The 16,181-nt window shown below is 36.9% G+C and overlaps 1 protein-coding gene across 1 annotated transcript in view; it reads left to right on the plus strand.

Annotated features, from left to right (window-relative positions):
* Positions 1-640: 640 nt before the first annotated feature.
* WDR36 (WD repeat domain 36) overlaps positions 641-16,181 on the plus strand; it is a 43,675-nt gene continuing 28,134 nt past the window's right edge. Inside the window, exons 1-9 of the mRNA XM_045500651.1 lie at positions 641-1,029; positions 3,496-3,523; positions 5,623-5,723; positions 10,634-10,751; positions 11,735-11,867; positions 13,631-13,685; positions 15,071-15,203; positions 15,486-15,661; positions 15,983-16,103. Coding sequence (XP_045356607.1) covers positions 868-1,029; positions 3,496-3,523; positions 5,623-5,723; positions 10,634-10,751; positions 11,735-11,867; positions 13,631-13,685; positions 15,071-15,203; positions 15,486-15,661; positions 15,983-16,103 — 1,027 coding nt within the window. The 5' untranslated portion in view covers positions 641-867. The remainder of the gene's footprint in view (positions 1,030-3,495; positions 3,524-5,622; positions 5,724-10,633; positions 10,752-11,734; positions 11,868-13,630; positions 13,686-15,070; positions 15,204-15,485; positions 15,662-15,982; positions 16,104-16,181) is intronic.

The raw sequence follows: 16,181 nt of genomic DNA on the forward strand, positions 1-16,181 counted from the left end.
GCTCTATTTCATCTAAATGCTTCACCTCATCCCCAGTTACTTTGAAAGCAAACCCCAGATATATCACTTCATCCGTAAATATGTCGGTATCTATCTACAAAAGGTAAGAATCTTTAAAAGCATAATCACAATGCTAATATCACATAAAAAATTAACAATTTCTTTTTTATTATTAAAATTTTTTATGTTTATTTTTGACAGAGAGAGAGAGAGAGAGAGAGAGAGAGAGAGAGAATATGAGTGGGGGAGGGGCAGAGAGAGACACAGAGAGAGAGACACAGAATCTGAGGCAGGCTCCAGGCTCTGAGCTGTTAGCACAGAGCCTGACGCGGGGCTCAAACTCACCGACCCCGAGATCATGACCTCAGCCCAAGTAGGACGCTCAACCGACTGAGCTACCCACGCGCCCCAACAATAATTTCTTAATATCATCAAATATCCAGTGTTCAGATTTTCTCGAGAGTCTCATGGTTTTATGCAATTTTATAACTGCACGTTTAACTTGACTCTGTCAACACTACACCTGGTCTCCCTTCACCGTCCGCGTCGTTCCGCTTCCCCTGCCGCTCGCCCTCCTCCAAGGTCCCTGTTGCAGTTTTCTTTCAACTCCACCAGACGTGGGGAACATCTCTGGAACCTTGGAGACGACCGCCCGCGGAACCGAAGTCGCGCCTCCTCTGCGAGCTCTGGTGGGAGTTCTTTTTCAATTGCACTAAGAGCCGTGTGTGCTAACCGATTGGCAGGGGAAACCGGAAGCACTTGTGAGTTTGTAGAGCGGTTAAAAAACTGCCACGAGAAGAAAGGAAGGACCTGGTTCGCTGGTTTTCTTCGGGACTGGAGCTCAGAGGAGCCTGGACCGCAGTATCGATGGAGGGTGGGACGAGAGGTCGAACCAGCAGCGCGCTTTTCGCGGGTTTCCGGGCTTTGGGGCTTTTCAGCAACGACATTCCACACGTGGTGCGGTTCAGTGCTCTGAAGCGCCGATTCTATGTGACGACCTGCGTGGGCAAGAGCTTCCACACCTATGACGTGAGTGACTTCTTCGTTCGCCAGCCTCCCGGGAACCACCCTCTTAGCCCCCAGCTGAGAGCTGCCTCAGCTCTCTCCAGGGGCAGTCCTGCTCTGCTCCCCCACTGATCAAGGGCTTGCGTTTCTGCCCTCTCTTCCGTAACTCCTACCTGTCCAGTTTCATCACGACTTCACATCCACGTGTTGTTGTAGCCCTTGCAATCCGCTTGGGGCGAGTTTCGGAGGCTGTCCAGCTAGGGAAAAGTACCAGAGAACATTTCAGTTCTATAGCAATGTATTTGTTCAGTAAATATCTGTTCAGGTTCCCTTGAAGATGTAAACGTGATTAAGACGTTTCCGCCCCCTCTTAACGAGAAGGACTTGTAAGACATTTTATTGTGTAATTTCTGACACGCTGGATTAGAAATTCAGACTAAAATACATTGGAAGATCTTGGAGGGGGTGAGATTAATTATGATTTTGGGGACTGTTCACATTTGGTAGCAAACTAGTTTCCTTAAACTTCCCCTGAGCATCTATTTTCTACTAACATTTGAGGGTCTCGTACGGTGCTTCTTAGTCTAAGCCTGGCAGCAACTTCTTTGTGAGGTATGTATCGTTTACCGTTTTCCGTAGCACCCTTGTATAAACTAGGAAACAATCTCAGAAATTAAGTTATTTGTCCCAGGGCTTCCTGCTTGTTAGTGATGGTTTTTCTCCTTTAATTTCTTATGAATCATAGTCTTTTGTTGCTGTTTACTTCTTCCCCTTCATCTTCTCCGAAGGAATGTATGCTCTGTGAAAGCAGGGAGCTTTTCTTTATGATAAAGATGATAATAGCCAGTGTCGATTAAGCACTTTTTGTGGAAGCTGAGCTGTGAAGTTGCATTCTTTTAAGGATTGTGGGAAGCAAATGGGTTAGTAGCAAGAAGAGTTGGTTGTTGGTAGCTGGTTGAGTTAGTGGAAGAGGAAAGTGAGGGACATGCCCAAAGTGGAGATGGTGCTGGTGATGGCAGCTAACGTTTATTAAACGTTAATTATGCCTGGCTCCGTTAACACATTTTATACATTGAATACTCATAACAACTCCATAAAGCAGGTACCTATTTTATTTTATTTTTTTAAGTTTATTTATTTTGAGAGAGAGAGAAAGCACGCACGCACGGGCACGCTAGTGGTGAAGGGGTAGAGAGAGGGAGAGAGAGAATCCCATTTGGACTTTGCACTGACTGTGAGGAAGAGGGGCTCCATCCAATGAACAATGAAATCATGACCTGTGCTAAAATCAAGAGTCGGATTCTTACCCGACTCAGGTGCCTGGTACTTATTTTAATTCTTATTTTACAGATGAGGAGGAATTTGAGACACAGGGAGATTGATTAATTTTGTCAAGGTCATGTTGCTGGATCAGTAACCATAGATTGGGATCAGCTAATTACAGCCTGCAAGCCAGTCCTATCCTGCATTTGTTTTTGTATATCTGTGACATTTTTGTTTATCTTTTTGAGTTTAAGTGTTTTGAGTTTATTTGTTCGAGTTTATTCTAATATAATGATCTCTAAGTAAAATTTTCCACAGTTGTAGAATACAATATAATTAAATTTTGCATGGTATGGAGACCTGAGTGTGTTTACATTTAAGAAATATAGGATATGTAAAAAAAAAAAAAAAAAAAAAGAAAAAAGAAATATAGGATATGTAATTTGATCTCCAAGGGCCCTTTCAGTCTTAATATTCTAGCATCTCTGGGATTTGAATTTACACTTAAACCTCACTGAACTCTGTGCTTCAGAGATGGGTGGTTTTGACATTAAAAAAAAATTTTTTTTTAACGTTTATTTATTTTTGAGACAGAGAGAGACAGAGCATGAATGGGGGAGGGTCAGAGAGAGAGGGAGACACAGAATCGGTAGCAGGCTCCAGGCTCTGAGCTGTCAGCCCAGAGCCCGACGCGGGGCTCGAACTCACGGACTGCGAGATCATGACCTGAGCCAAACCAGGACGGTTAACCGACTGAGCCACCCAGGTGCCCCAGTTTTGACATTTTTAAATGGTTGGAGAAAAAATAAAAACTAATAATATGTCATGACATATTAAAATTACATGAAAATCAAATTTCTGTATACATAAGTCAAATTTATTGGAATAGAGCTATACACATTTGTTTATATATTATATGTGGTTGCTTTCAAGTTTTGTTAGCAGTTGCATAGTTTCAGCAAAGGCCACATAGCCTGCCAAGCCCTGAAGTATTTACTATATGACCCTTTGTAGAAAACGTTTATGTCCCCCTTCCATCACCACTCCTGATGAAATAGTTGAAAATATAAGTTTTCCTAATAATGAAAAATTAGGGTCAGTAAATATGTTTTTTAGGAAAGAGAGCATAGCAGATTTATGTATGAGATTATCTTAGTTTTCAAGTGTTAAATTTTCATTAACAAAAGCAATTATAATCTAATATATATTTTTTCTTTTTAAAAACAGGTTCAGAAACTTAGTCTGGTGGCAGTAAGTAAGTATAAACTTCATCCTGAATTTATTCATGTTTAGTGTCTTTTAAAAATATTAAATTTGGGGGGCACCTGGGTGGCTCAGTCCATTAAGCATCTGACTTTGGCTCAGGTCATGATCTTGTGGTTTGTGAGTTCGAGCCCCGTGTTGGGCTCTGTGCTGACAGCTTGAGGCATGGAGCCTGCTTTGGATTCTGTGTCTCCCTCTCAGTCTGCCCCTCCCTCACTCATGCTCAGTATCACTCTGTCGCTCAAAAATAAATGTTAAAAAAATTTTTTTTTAATATATTAAGTTTTTGACATTAATTTTAAGACACAGAATATATAAGAAATTCATTGTGTATTTCTGATAAACTTACATAGTTAAAAAATAAGTTCAGGATAGGATCAGATGTTGCATTTAGTTGTCATCTCTTTAGTCTTTTTAAGTTTAGAATAGTTGATTAGACTTTGTGTTTCACAGCATTGATATTTTTGAAGAGTATAGGCCAGTTCTTTTATAGAATGTCCTTCAATTTGACTTTTTCTGCTGTTTTCTCATGATTAGATTCAGGTTATGCACTATGACAAGAATAACAAAGAAATAATTCAGAATTCTCAGTGAATTTTATTAGCAGGCACATGCTGTTGATTGGTTCTATTCCTGGCAGTGGTAACTTTGATCGTTTTATTAAGGTAACATTTGTCAGGAGGCTCCATTTTAAAGTTTTACTCTTTGTAATTAATAAGTATCTTGTGGTTAGATACAGTGAGACAGTGTAAATATCCTGTTACTTTTGAGAGTTTTACCCACCGTTTTGTCACTTAGTGATGGTACTTGCCTGAACCAGTTATTAGAATGATGATTACCAAATAGTGATTTTCGGGTTACATCATTCCTTCTACTGTAAGGAAGGGTTTTCCCTTTTCCTACGTTTTGATACTTTTCCAATAGAAGGAAAATTTATTTTTTTAGAAACCGTTTTACAGAATAAAGGGCCTTCCAGGGCTGAGAGATTGTAGTATAACCATGAAATGTGATCTTTGTAACAGAAACAGAGGAGAGCTATAAGGAACCTAGTGTATGTGTCTGATTAACTTAAAATTTTAAAACGATTGTAGAAGGGCACTATAGCCTAAGTTGAATACAAAGTGATTAATAAACCTATGAAAATAGTATTTGGGGAATGAATTTTTTTTTTAAGTTTTATTTTATTTATTTTGAGAGAGAGCAAGCGAGCACGTGTGTGGGGGAGGGGAAGAGAGAGAGGGAGAGAGAGAACCCCAAGCAGGCTCTGCACTGTCAGTACAGAGCCCAGTGTGGGGCTTGAGCTCACGAACCGTGAGATCATGATCTGGGCTAAGATCAAGAGTCAGACGCTTAACAGACTGGGCCACCCAGATGCCCTGGGAATGAAATCTTAAAGTAGAATATGCAGCATGAAAAATACTTAAAACAATCATCTATTTTCTAACTCTCCTGCCCCTAAAACAAGGAATAAAAAGAAAAGGCCAATGTGACCATGATAGAGAGGAATAAAGAAATCATATCGTGTGAGAAATGGCTAGAGGTGATAGGCGTATTTGCCTTGGAGAAGACTGAGTAGATAACTGTATTGTTCATTTAAAGGGTAAGGATTTAGAGTGTCATAGGGAATTTTTCTGAGGTTTTCCCAAAGCATAGACTTAAATAGGGGTTAGGTCTTGATTTACTTTAAAAATTTTCCTGGAGTTATAAGTAAATGTGACATTCCTGAAGGCATTTACATGAAGGGTTGATAACTATCTGCCAGTTTTTTATGTGAAGTGTGAATTTTTTCCAAATAACCTCGAAAAGCTTTTCATTTCTTTAGGATTACATTTTAATGTCTGTAAATATTAGATTTTAATTCTCTTAGGGAAGATCAGGTGATTTAATATTCTCAGTCTGGTAGTTATTATTAGAAGTATAAAGTAACATTGAAGTCAAGTTTATACCGATTATTAGTTTTTATTCATGTATCTACACATAGATACATATTTTTTAATTATAGCCATGAAAAATGGTATATGTATACTTGAGATTTCTATCTGTGCCAAGATCTTACAATTTCTTATTTCTTTTATGTTTTCTTTTACCTAGGTAACTCTGTCCCACAGGATATCTGCTGTATGGCAGCTGATGGGAGGCTAGTCTTTGCTGCTTATGGGAATGTTTTCTCTGCATTTGCCCGTAATAAAGAGGTTTGTATCACTGAACTATTTTAATGTGTTTTTTGCAGTTAATAGTTAATTGTAGTGAAAGTGGAGGGAACTTTAATGTTACTGTTCTTCTACTAGAATTCTCTGGACATGTACTTGTTTTATTTTAAACATTTATCTGGTTTTCTGGAGGAAGAGAAAGTTGATTTCATCAAATTTTCAAAATTAGTTAAAACTGGTACTTCAGTTTTCTTCATCAGGGTTGAACATCAGAATTATTTGGGCAGCTTCTTCAAAAATTTTTCTGCCCAGTTTGGTCTCATATCCTGAGCTTTCTAGCTTGTGTTTTTGGGTGGGGTAGGATTTAGAAAATACTTTTGAAGATGCTTTCCCAGGAGATTCTTTTTTTTTCCTTTTCTTTTTTTTTTTTTAATCCAAGTTAGTGAGAGGCACCTGGGTGGCTCAGTCAGTTGAGCGTCTGACTTTTGCTCAGGTCATGCTCTCACAGTTTGTGGGTTTGAGCCCCATGTCAGGCTCTGTGCTGACAGCTCAGAGCCTGGAGCCTGCTTTGGATTCTGTCTCCCTTTCTTCCTGCCCCTCCCCAGCTCATGCTCTGTTCCTCTCTCACTTAAAACAGTAAAATAAAACGTTAAAAAATTTTTTTAAATCCAAGCTAGTGAGTGTATAGTCTAATAATTATTTCAGGAATTGAATTTAGTGATTCATACTAACATAAAATACCCAGCGCTCATCCCAACAAGTGCCCTTCTTAATGTCCATCACCCATTTACCATTTAGCCCATCCCCCCACCCACCACCCTGCCAGCAACTCTCAGTTTCTTCTCTGTATTTAAGAGTCTTTTATGGTTTGTCTCCTTCTCTGTTTCTATCTTATTTTTGCTTCCCTTCCCTTATGTTCATCTGTTCTGTTTCTTAAATTCCACATATGAGTGAATCATGTATTTGTCTTTCTCTGACTTATTTTGCTTGACATAATACACTCTAGTTCCATCCATGTTGTTGCAAATGGCAAGATTTCATTCTTTTTGATCGTCGAGTAACATTCCAATGTATATAAATACCACATCTTCTTTTTCCATTAGTCAGTCGATGGACATTTGGGCTCTTTCCATACTTTGGCTATTGTTGATAGTGCTGCTATAAACATTGGGGGGCATATGTCCCTTCGAAACAGCACACCTGTATCCCGTGGATAAATGCCTAGTAGTGCAATTGCTGGGTCATAGGGTAGTTCTATTTTTAATTTTTTCAGGAACCTCCATACTGTTTTCCAGAGTGGCTGCACCAGTTTACATTCCCACCAGCAGCACAAAAGGGTTCCTCTTTCTCCGCATCCTTGCTAACATCTGTTGTTGCCTAAGTTGTTAATGTTAGCCATCCTGACAGGTGTGAGGTGGTATCTCATTGTGGTTTTGATTTGTATTTCTCTGGTGATGAGTGATGTTGAGCATCTTCTCATGTGTCTATTCATTGGAAAAGTGTCTATTCATGGTTTTTTTGCCCATTTCTTCACTGGATTATTGGTTTTTTGGGTGTTGAGGTTGATAAGTTGTTTATAGAGTTCAGATACTAACTCTTTATTTGATATGTCACTTGCAAATATCTTCTATTCCATTGGTTGCCTTTTAGTTTTGCTGATTGTTTCCTTCGTTTTGCAGAAGCATTTTATCTTGATGAGGTCCCAGTAGCATCTTTGCTTTTGTTTCCTTTGCCTCCAGAGACATGTCAAGTAAGAAGTTTTTGCAGCTGAGGTCAAAGATGTTGTTGCCTATTTTCTTCTCTAGGATTTTGATGGCTTCCTGTCTTACATTTAGGTCTTTCACCCATTTTGAGTTTATTTTGTCTGTGGTATAAGAAAGTGGTCCAGGTTCATTCTTCTGCGTGTCTCTGTCTAGTTTTCCCAACACCATTTAATGAAGAGACTCTTTTTTCCATTAGATATTCTTTCCTCCTTTGCCAGAGGTTAGTTGGCCATACGTTTGTGGGTCCATTTTTGGGTTCTCTATTCTGTTCTACTGATCTGAGTGTCTGTTTTTGTGACAGTACCGTACTCTCTTGATTACAGCTTTCTGATACAGCTTGAAGTCCAGAATTGTGATGCCTCCTGCTTTGGTTTTCTTTTCCAACAGTACTTTGGTTATTCGGGATTTTTTTCTGGTTCCATGCAAATTTTAGAATTGTTTGTTCTGGCTCTGTGAAGAATGCTGGTGTTATTTTGATAGGGGTTGCATTGAATATGTAGATTATTTTGGGCAGTATCAACATTTTAACACTATTTGTTCTTCCAATCCACAAGCATGGAATGTTTTTCTGTTTCTTACTGTTTTGTTGTTTTCAGAATATAGATCTTTACCTCTTTGGTTAGATTTATTCTTAGGTATCTTATGGTTTTTGGTGCAATTGTAAATAGGATTGATTCCTTTATTTTGTTTTCTGCTGCTTCATTATTGGTGTATAGAAATGAAACCAATTTCTGTATATTGGTTTTTATATCCTTTGACTTTGCTGAATTCATGTATCAGTTGTAGCAGTTTTTTGGTTGAGTCTTTTGGGTTTTCCACATAAAGTATCATGTCATCTGCAAATAGTGAAAGTTTGACTTCCTTCCTGCTGATTTGGATGCCTTTTATTTCTCTTTTGCTGCCTGATTGCTGAGGCTAGGACTTCCAACACTATGTTGAATAACAATGGTGAGAGTGGGCATCCCTGTCGTGTTTCTGCCTGTAGGGGAAAAGCTCTTAGTCTTCCCCCATTGAGGATGATATTAGCTGTGGGTCTTTCATTATGTCCTTATGATCTTGAGGTGTGTTCCTTCTATCCGTACCTCTTGAGGGTTTTTATCAAGAAAGGATGCTGTTTTTTGTCAAATGCTTTTTCTGCATCTGTTGAGAGGATCATGTGGTTCTTATCCTTTTATTAATGTGATGTATCACATTATTGATTTGCAGATATTGAACCAATCCTGCATTCCAGGAATAAATCCCACTTGATCATGGTGAATAATTCTTTTAATGTATTGTTGGATCCAGTTTGCTATTATCTTGAGAATTTTTACATCCATGTTCATCAGGGAAATTGGTCTATAGTTCTCCGTTTTAGTGGGGTCTTTGTCTGGTTTTGGAATCAAGGTAATACTGGCCTCATAGAATGAGTTTGGAAGTTTTCCTTCCGTTTTTATTTTTTGGAACAGCTTAAAAAGAATAGATGTTAACTCTTCTTAAAATGTTTGGTAGAATTCCCCTGGAAAGCCATCTGGCTCCGGACTTTTGTTTTATGAGAGATTTTTTATTACTGATTTAATTTCTTTACTCGTTATGGGTCTGTTCAAATTTTCTGTTTCTTCCTGTTTCAGTTTTGGTAGTTCACATGTTTTGGAATTTGTCCATCTCTTCCAGATTGCCCAATTTGTTGGCATATAATTTTTCATAATATTCTCTTATTATTGTTTGTATTTCTGCGGTGTTGGCTGTGATCTCTCCTCTTTCATTTGTGATTTTATTTATTTGGGTCCTTTCTTTTTTCTTTTTGATCAGTCCTGCTAGTGGTTTATCAATTTTGTTAATTCTTTTAAAGAACCAGCTTCTGGTTTCATTGATTTTTTTTCTACTATTTTTTTTTTTTTTAATTTAGCTGTCATTGATTTCTGCTCTAAAATCATTTCCCTTCTTCTGCTGTTTTGGGCTTCATTTGCTGTTCTTTTTTTCAGCTCTTTTAGGTGAAAGTTTAGGTTATGTATTTGAGACCTTTCTTCCTTCTCTAGGAAGGCCTGAATTGATATATACTTCTCTCTTATATTGCCTTTGCTGTATTCCTGAGGTTTTGGACTGTCATGTTTTCATTTTATTTATGCCACTACTTTATGTGGATTGACTTTTTCATTATGAACAACTCAGCCCATGACTCCTTTTCTAAGAACCAAGTGGTTCTCTGTATAGAGAAAACTAGATTCTCTGTTTTCTACACTGGTAAGGAAGGGTCTTTTCTTAATCTCTCATTTGGTTTCTAAGTTTGTTCTGGAAAAACAGCCTTGAGAGATGACCTGGCTCAGGAGGTCCAGAATGAAAAGGGAAGTGGCAGTATGGCTGCCTAGATAGCCAAGGATTCGGATCAGTGTACTTGTCAAGGTCTAACTTGGACTGACATTTGTTCCCAGGGTCCTCCATCATCACTCCCTGTGGCAGAGGAGGGCAGTTTACCTGTGGAGGTCTTTAATGGGACTTGTTTGAATTTTTAGAGTCAGGAAAAATGTCCTTTTTTTTTTTTTTTTTTTTTTTTTTTTTTTTAATACAAAATACTGCAGTTTGTAGTTTTCCCTGGAAGATACAAATAGAGAGAAAGTAAGGGTGGCAAGGCATGAGAGACTAATTGCAGGAATTGTAGGAAGCTGTTACCATTTCTAGGTCCAAAGGACAAGGAGGAGAAATAACGTTTCTGGAATTTGGTGAGAACTGAAATCATGGAGAAGGGGCTGTAGTTCTTAAGGAATGCAGCCACTGTAAGGATAAGGGTCTCTGTGTGTCAAAACAGAAGTACTCTATCCTCCCTATCTCATCGGGAAGCCAGCTGGTGATGGAGCTTATAGAGTTAGCCTTCTAGAACATAACCATTTTTTTAGGATGCATGGAGTAGTGCTGGTTAGATTGGGTGAACAACCCGGCTATATGTGTCCTCCCTAAGCTCAGTTGTGAGGTTGAAATTCAGAGGTCTCATTTCTATGTTTCTAGTTTAGGCTTCCTTATTATTGGACTGGCTGAGGGAGCAGGTGAAAATGCCTGGTTCCTTGCCATTTGTTAATCTAACCTTGGATAACCAAAAGTTGGATTACGTTTCTTAATGAGAGTATCTTTAGGATTAGCATGTTTTTGGTTAATATGAATAATGTTAAATGTTGAATGAGTAATATTAAATTCTTTTGAACTTTAACATTGTAGGTAGTACAAACCTTTAAGGGTCATAAAGCAGAAATCCATCTGTTGCAACCCTTTGGGGATCACATTATCTCTGTTGATACTGACAGCATTCTTATTATTTGGCACATATATTCAGAAGGTAAGAATGAGCCAATTTATTGCATTATCATCGGGGCGGATAGTATGTGTGCAGCTAAAATTAAAAACCTATGTAAACACAACTTCTGTGTCAGAGGTTTCACATGTAATCAGAAAAAAATTTAGACTCTTTAATATATATGAAGAAAAAGGTTGTAAGTAAAAAATGGATAGACAATTTTAGTCAGCTAGGAGCTAACTATAGTATTTATAACCTGTTTAGTGTATTAATTTCAGCTAATACATTTTCCATTGCAATTCTCCAAGTTCAGTGATGGCGTTAATTATTTTCTCTGTAGAGTGCATTTTGGTATATGATTACACCTGAGTAATTCTTGGTTTGTATTTTCAACTTTCCGCAAAGGAGATTGTGGTAGTAAACTAAAGATCCTGTCAAGATCCTGTAAAGATCCTATAACATAAAGGAAAGTATACATCCTTTTTCTAAGAATATGAGTCAGTGTTCTTTAACTGTGATAGTCTTATACAGTGGTAGCAAGCTATGTTTGGTGGAAATGTATGAGAATCACTGTTTTTACTTTCACCAAGATTTGCCTCTTACTTTTTACATCCTTGAGAGACCCATCAATCTCCCTAGATATTTGGCTTTTCACTCCATGGAAGAGTTCAGTATAAGTACTTCACTTTGGAATATTCACTCTGCCTCTTGATCAAATTATAAAAATAGTAAGGCTGATTCCTTTTTTTAAGCCTTATTTTTTATTCCTATAAACAAGTTCAGCAATGAGTGGAATTTTTAATAGTACTGATATTAGAATTTTAGAAAACTTTTGACAGTCTAAATTACATTTACAAGTTGCCCCTCATCACATTTAATTTCTCAAGGAATGTGTAAAGGTTCGAATGTAAGTCTTTGGTTTATATTAAGACATAAATCTCTGATATGGTAGGCTTACTTTAAGGACTAGATATATGGATATATGAAAAATAATTACATGTTGTTTATAACTTTTACTTTTGTAGAGGAATATCTGCAATTGACTTTTGATAAATCAGTATTTAAAATTTCTGCAATTTTGCACCCAAGTACCTACTTGAATAAAATACTTCTTGGCAGTGAACAAGGAACACTACAGTTGTGGAATGTAAAATCCAAGTAAGCACTTTATTTAGAATATAATGTAGGTGGTTCCCATCTTATCCTTACCTACTACTACCTAACGCATACTTAAGTCTCTCAATTCTCCCTGCCTTTATATGTTTACCTGAGGGCCTTCTATAAGTATACCTACTTTTGGTGTTGTTACTCACGGTATCACATAGGCAAAAGGTGGCATGTGGTCCTGGCACATGGTAGGCAGCTTCATAAGTACCCATTTAAAAGTATATACTAGGGGTGCCTGGGTGGCTCAGTCGGTTAAGCGTCCGACTTCAGCTCAGGTCACGATCTCACTGTCCGTGAGTTCGAGCCCCGCGTCGTGCTCTGTGCTGACAGCTCAAAGCCTGGAGCCTGTTTCCGATTCTGTGTCTCCCTCTCTCTCTGACCCTCCCCCGTTCATGCTCTGTCTCTCCCTGTCTCAAAAATAAATAAAACGTTAAAAAAATTAAAAAAAATTAAAAAATAAAAAATAATAAATAAATAAAATAAAATAAAAGTATATACTAATGGCCCTAATCTGTAAAGAATCCATATAACTATAGAGAAGACTCTAGTAAAGTAACATAAGAAAATAATTATGCATTGGTCACTGGACAGCATCTAGTTTTCAATAAACTGAAGAAGTAGGAGAAAGCAAAGTCAATCAGTATTAATTTAGTGCTAGCATTTAGGAATCATTTTTAGGGTAAAAGTACTTTTATTATCAATCACAAACTTGATGGACATTTACTATAATATTATTGGTATAGCTGGAGGGCTAGATAAATGGTTTTGAATACCTCCACTTATTATTTGAACATTTATCCGGAGAAAAAAGTGATAGTTCAATCTTTGTATAGCATTAAAAAGACAAAAATATTTGACCATCCAAATTGTACTTTCTAAATCCCTCATAAATTTGAAAGGGAAAGTAAGATTATCAAAGGTTTAACATTTATCCTAGTTCGTAGTTTTAAATCAGTGTTTTCATTCAATTTAGCAAATATTGACTACCTACCCTTGTAGGTTTAGGGATAATGACAGAAGTATTGTCTCTGCTCCTGCATTATATATTGAGGCTCTTTATGTGATGTTTACACACTATTTTACATTAAATATTCTGTGGATAATCATTGAGTAATTAATCTGTGCCCACTTACTAAATTTAGTATATGATTTAATACTTTATTGAATATCATTATAACAATTTCAGAATCTCTGTTTCTTCATGGACTTCTTTATCGTTTGTGGCTTGATTCTGTAATTTAGAGCAGGATCACTATTGTCATGTGACAGTTATATAACATAAGTATCATAGTTATATTCCCATTGGTAATATTTTTCTAGAAACACATTGCAGTGAAAAAACAAGATCCACCTACATTCTAAGGTGGTTTTTTGTTATAGTCTGTAATATAAAATGATTTTTAGCTTGTATTTTTTTTCTGTTTCTTAAAGAGTTCGCATAGTATAGTAGTTACTAGCAGCATGGGGCATAAGATCTGGAGTTGGTCTGTCTGGGCTCTATGAATTATTAGCCATAGAACCTTAGCTTAATTGTTTCACATAATTAAGTTTTGTATTTTCTTATCTGGATAATGGTGATAATATCTACCTCATGGAATCATTTTGAGTATTAAATAAGTTAATATATATATACTTAGAATACTGTGGGTCAGAGAAACAACTTAAATATCACCCATTATTATTTTGCTTTTTAATATGTAGTCGATTTTGTTTCCCTAAAAAATAAAAACTTTCAACTACTTTTCTTCCTGTAGTAAGCTTCTGTATACGTTTCTGGGATGGAAAATTGGAGTCACAGCTCTTCAGCAGGTTAGTATTTTTTTGTTAAGTCAGAGAAGAAATGAAGTTAGTAGTGTGATCTTTCAGTTTCAGGGGTCAACCATATTTTTTAGACCTAAAGGCAAAAATAATATATAAAGTAGTTTATTTTTATAAATATTGCCCTAAAAGGTAGTGTTTTGGAAATATCATTGAAAACAATAATGCCTTTGCCTATAAACATTTATGGAAATCTTTTTACCTGGAATTAGGCTCTAAACCTATAGTTGCTATGAAACAATGTTTACCAATCGTTTTGTAAGCGTGTAGTCCAGTGCCTTGTGCAGAGTGGAGATGATGGAGATGAATTAGTTGTTCAGTAAAGCAAGGGAGATTGTAGGTCATGCAGAGAAATTTGTTCTAATTTTGAAGGTTGTAGCTTGGAATAATTGGGACCCGAATCCTAACATTTTTAATTGCACTTTTCCATAAATAACTGCTTTTGTTTTCATGAGACTGCGGAACATGTATGAATGATGTAGGTCTGCAGAGAATCTTACATTGGACACGTATACTGCCAGTATATCCTTGTCCTTCTGAATAGCTCTTGCTTATACCTGCCCAACTTATATTCATTCTTTCATTCTCTGTCAGTACCATCAACCTTGCTGTGCTTTTGCCTACCCGTAAGACCCCAGAGGTATCAGATGATTAGGTCCCTTGAGGGCAAGGAATCATACTTGTTTTAATATCCCCAGGGTCTCATGCATCATGGTCACATGATGGTAGATTAATAAAATGGTTAGCGTGATTCTATTCTGTAATGGTATTGAACATTGATCTTCTGTGGTAAAATAGAGAAATTTATTATAGAGCCTGTATATAAGACCATTTATAAAATGAAGATTCTATTCATAAAATATTAGAGCTGGGACAGACTAATCCTAAGACTTTTTTGCCTTTTAACATGTTTTATAGGTTTTTGTTTCCTTGGATAAAGAACTGTTCACTTCCTTTGTAGTTGGCCTTTTATGTTGCCAGGCATATGGCAAGCCTTTTTATGTTTTCTAAGAGCTGTATCTCTTTTGTTTCTTTCCAGTCACTCACTGATCTGTAGTGATTTCATACATCAGATTCCTTTTCTTTTATGGCTGTTTTCTTACTGAGTCAGCTGTGTTTTAGGAATGATGGGATTGATGGTGACTACCAGATTTGAAGCTGGGAAGTAACTTGAAAAAATCATTCCTAAATATTTCCATGTGAAATAGCAATCAAAGTATGCTAGAATGGTAATACTTACTAGGTTTTTTTTTTTTTTTTTTTGCCATCCTCAGGAAGATATTCTATTATTTCTTTTACATAATTAATGATGCATAACATCAGGATTATTGAAGCTATTTTGATTAAGAATAAAAAGTGAGTAATTTAAATTTCAGGCACCAGCTGTGGATGTTGTTGCTGTTGGTCTTATGTCAGGTCAGGTTATCATTCACAACATTAAATTCGATGAAACATTAATGAAGTTTCGTCAAGACTGGGGACCTATTACTTCGATTTCATTTCGTACAGGTAACTTTTAACTTAATTATTAGTAAGAGTTAAGAATGTTTACAATGTATACTTCGAAGCTTATAGAAATTTTCCAAGTGGATGTTTTCTTGCAAGTTAATGTATTTAATAGAAATAAGTGAAATACTGCATTACAAATAGCCATAGGAATATGGATAGATTATTGGTGCATAGTTTTTTCTAACCTTATGTTTATGGATTAAAGGGATGGAGAGAAGAATTGTTACGTTTGGTTGTTTTATGGCGCATGTTTTTCTTAATGTATTTTACTTTTAATAACAGATGGTCATCCAATAATGGCAGCTGGAAGCCCATGTGGCCATATTGGACTCTGGGATCTAGAAGACAAAAAGTTAATCAATCAGATGAGAAATGCACATTCTACAGCGATTGCCGGACTGACATTTCTCCATAGAGAGCCCCTTCTTGTCACAAATGGTGCCGACAATGCTCTGAGGGTATTATTATTGTTGTTATCATTTTCCTGGCTTCTACCCTTGGGGTTATTGCAAGCCTGTTTTAGTGTATCAGCCTAAAACCTAGAAGATGAAAGGAAAATGGGATACAGTAATGGTATAGATGAAACAAAAGTACAGCAGGTTACATGATTGCAGTGAAGTGAAGAAGAGTTACAGTTCATCTCTCCCCAGCCCCTTCTCCAGGGCCAGTAGACTGGCAAGCACTACCCAGTGCCAGTTGATAGGTGTAGAAGATGATCTGACTGCTTGCAGATCATTTAACACATTGTGAAAGAACCTTACCTTTTTATTTCTTGGCAGATATGGATATTTGATGGTCCTACAGGTGAAGGCCGGCTTTTGAGATTCAGAATGGGACATAGTGCTCCTCTTACCAAAATCAGATATTATGGACAAAACGGACAGCAAATTCTTAGTGCAAGTGAGTTTCTGCTTCATCCTATTAGTTTATTCCAGAAAGTATTGAGAGCAGGGTATTTAATAATTATTAGGTTTGGTA

Source organism: Leopardus geoffroyi, chromosome A1 (genome assembly GCF_018350155.1).
Source record: "Leopardus geoffroyi isolate Oge1 chromosome A1, O.geoffroyi_Oge1_pat1.0, whole genome shotgun sequence".
Taxonomy (NCBI): domain Eukaryota; kingdom Metazoa; phylum Chordata; class Mammalia; order Carnivora; family Felidae; genus Leopardus; species Leopardus geoffroyi.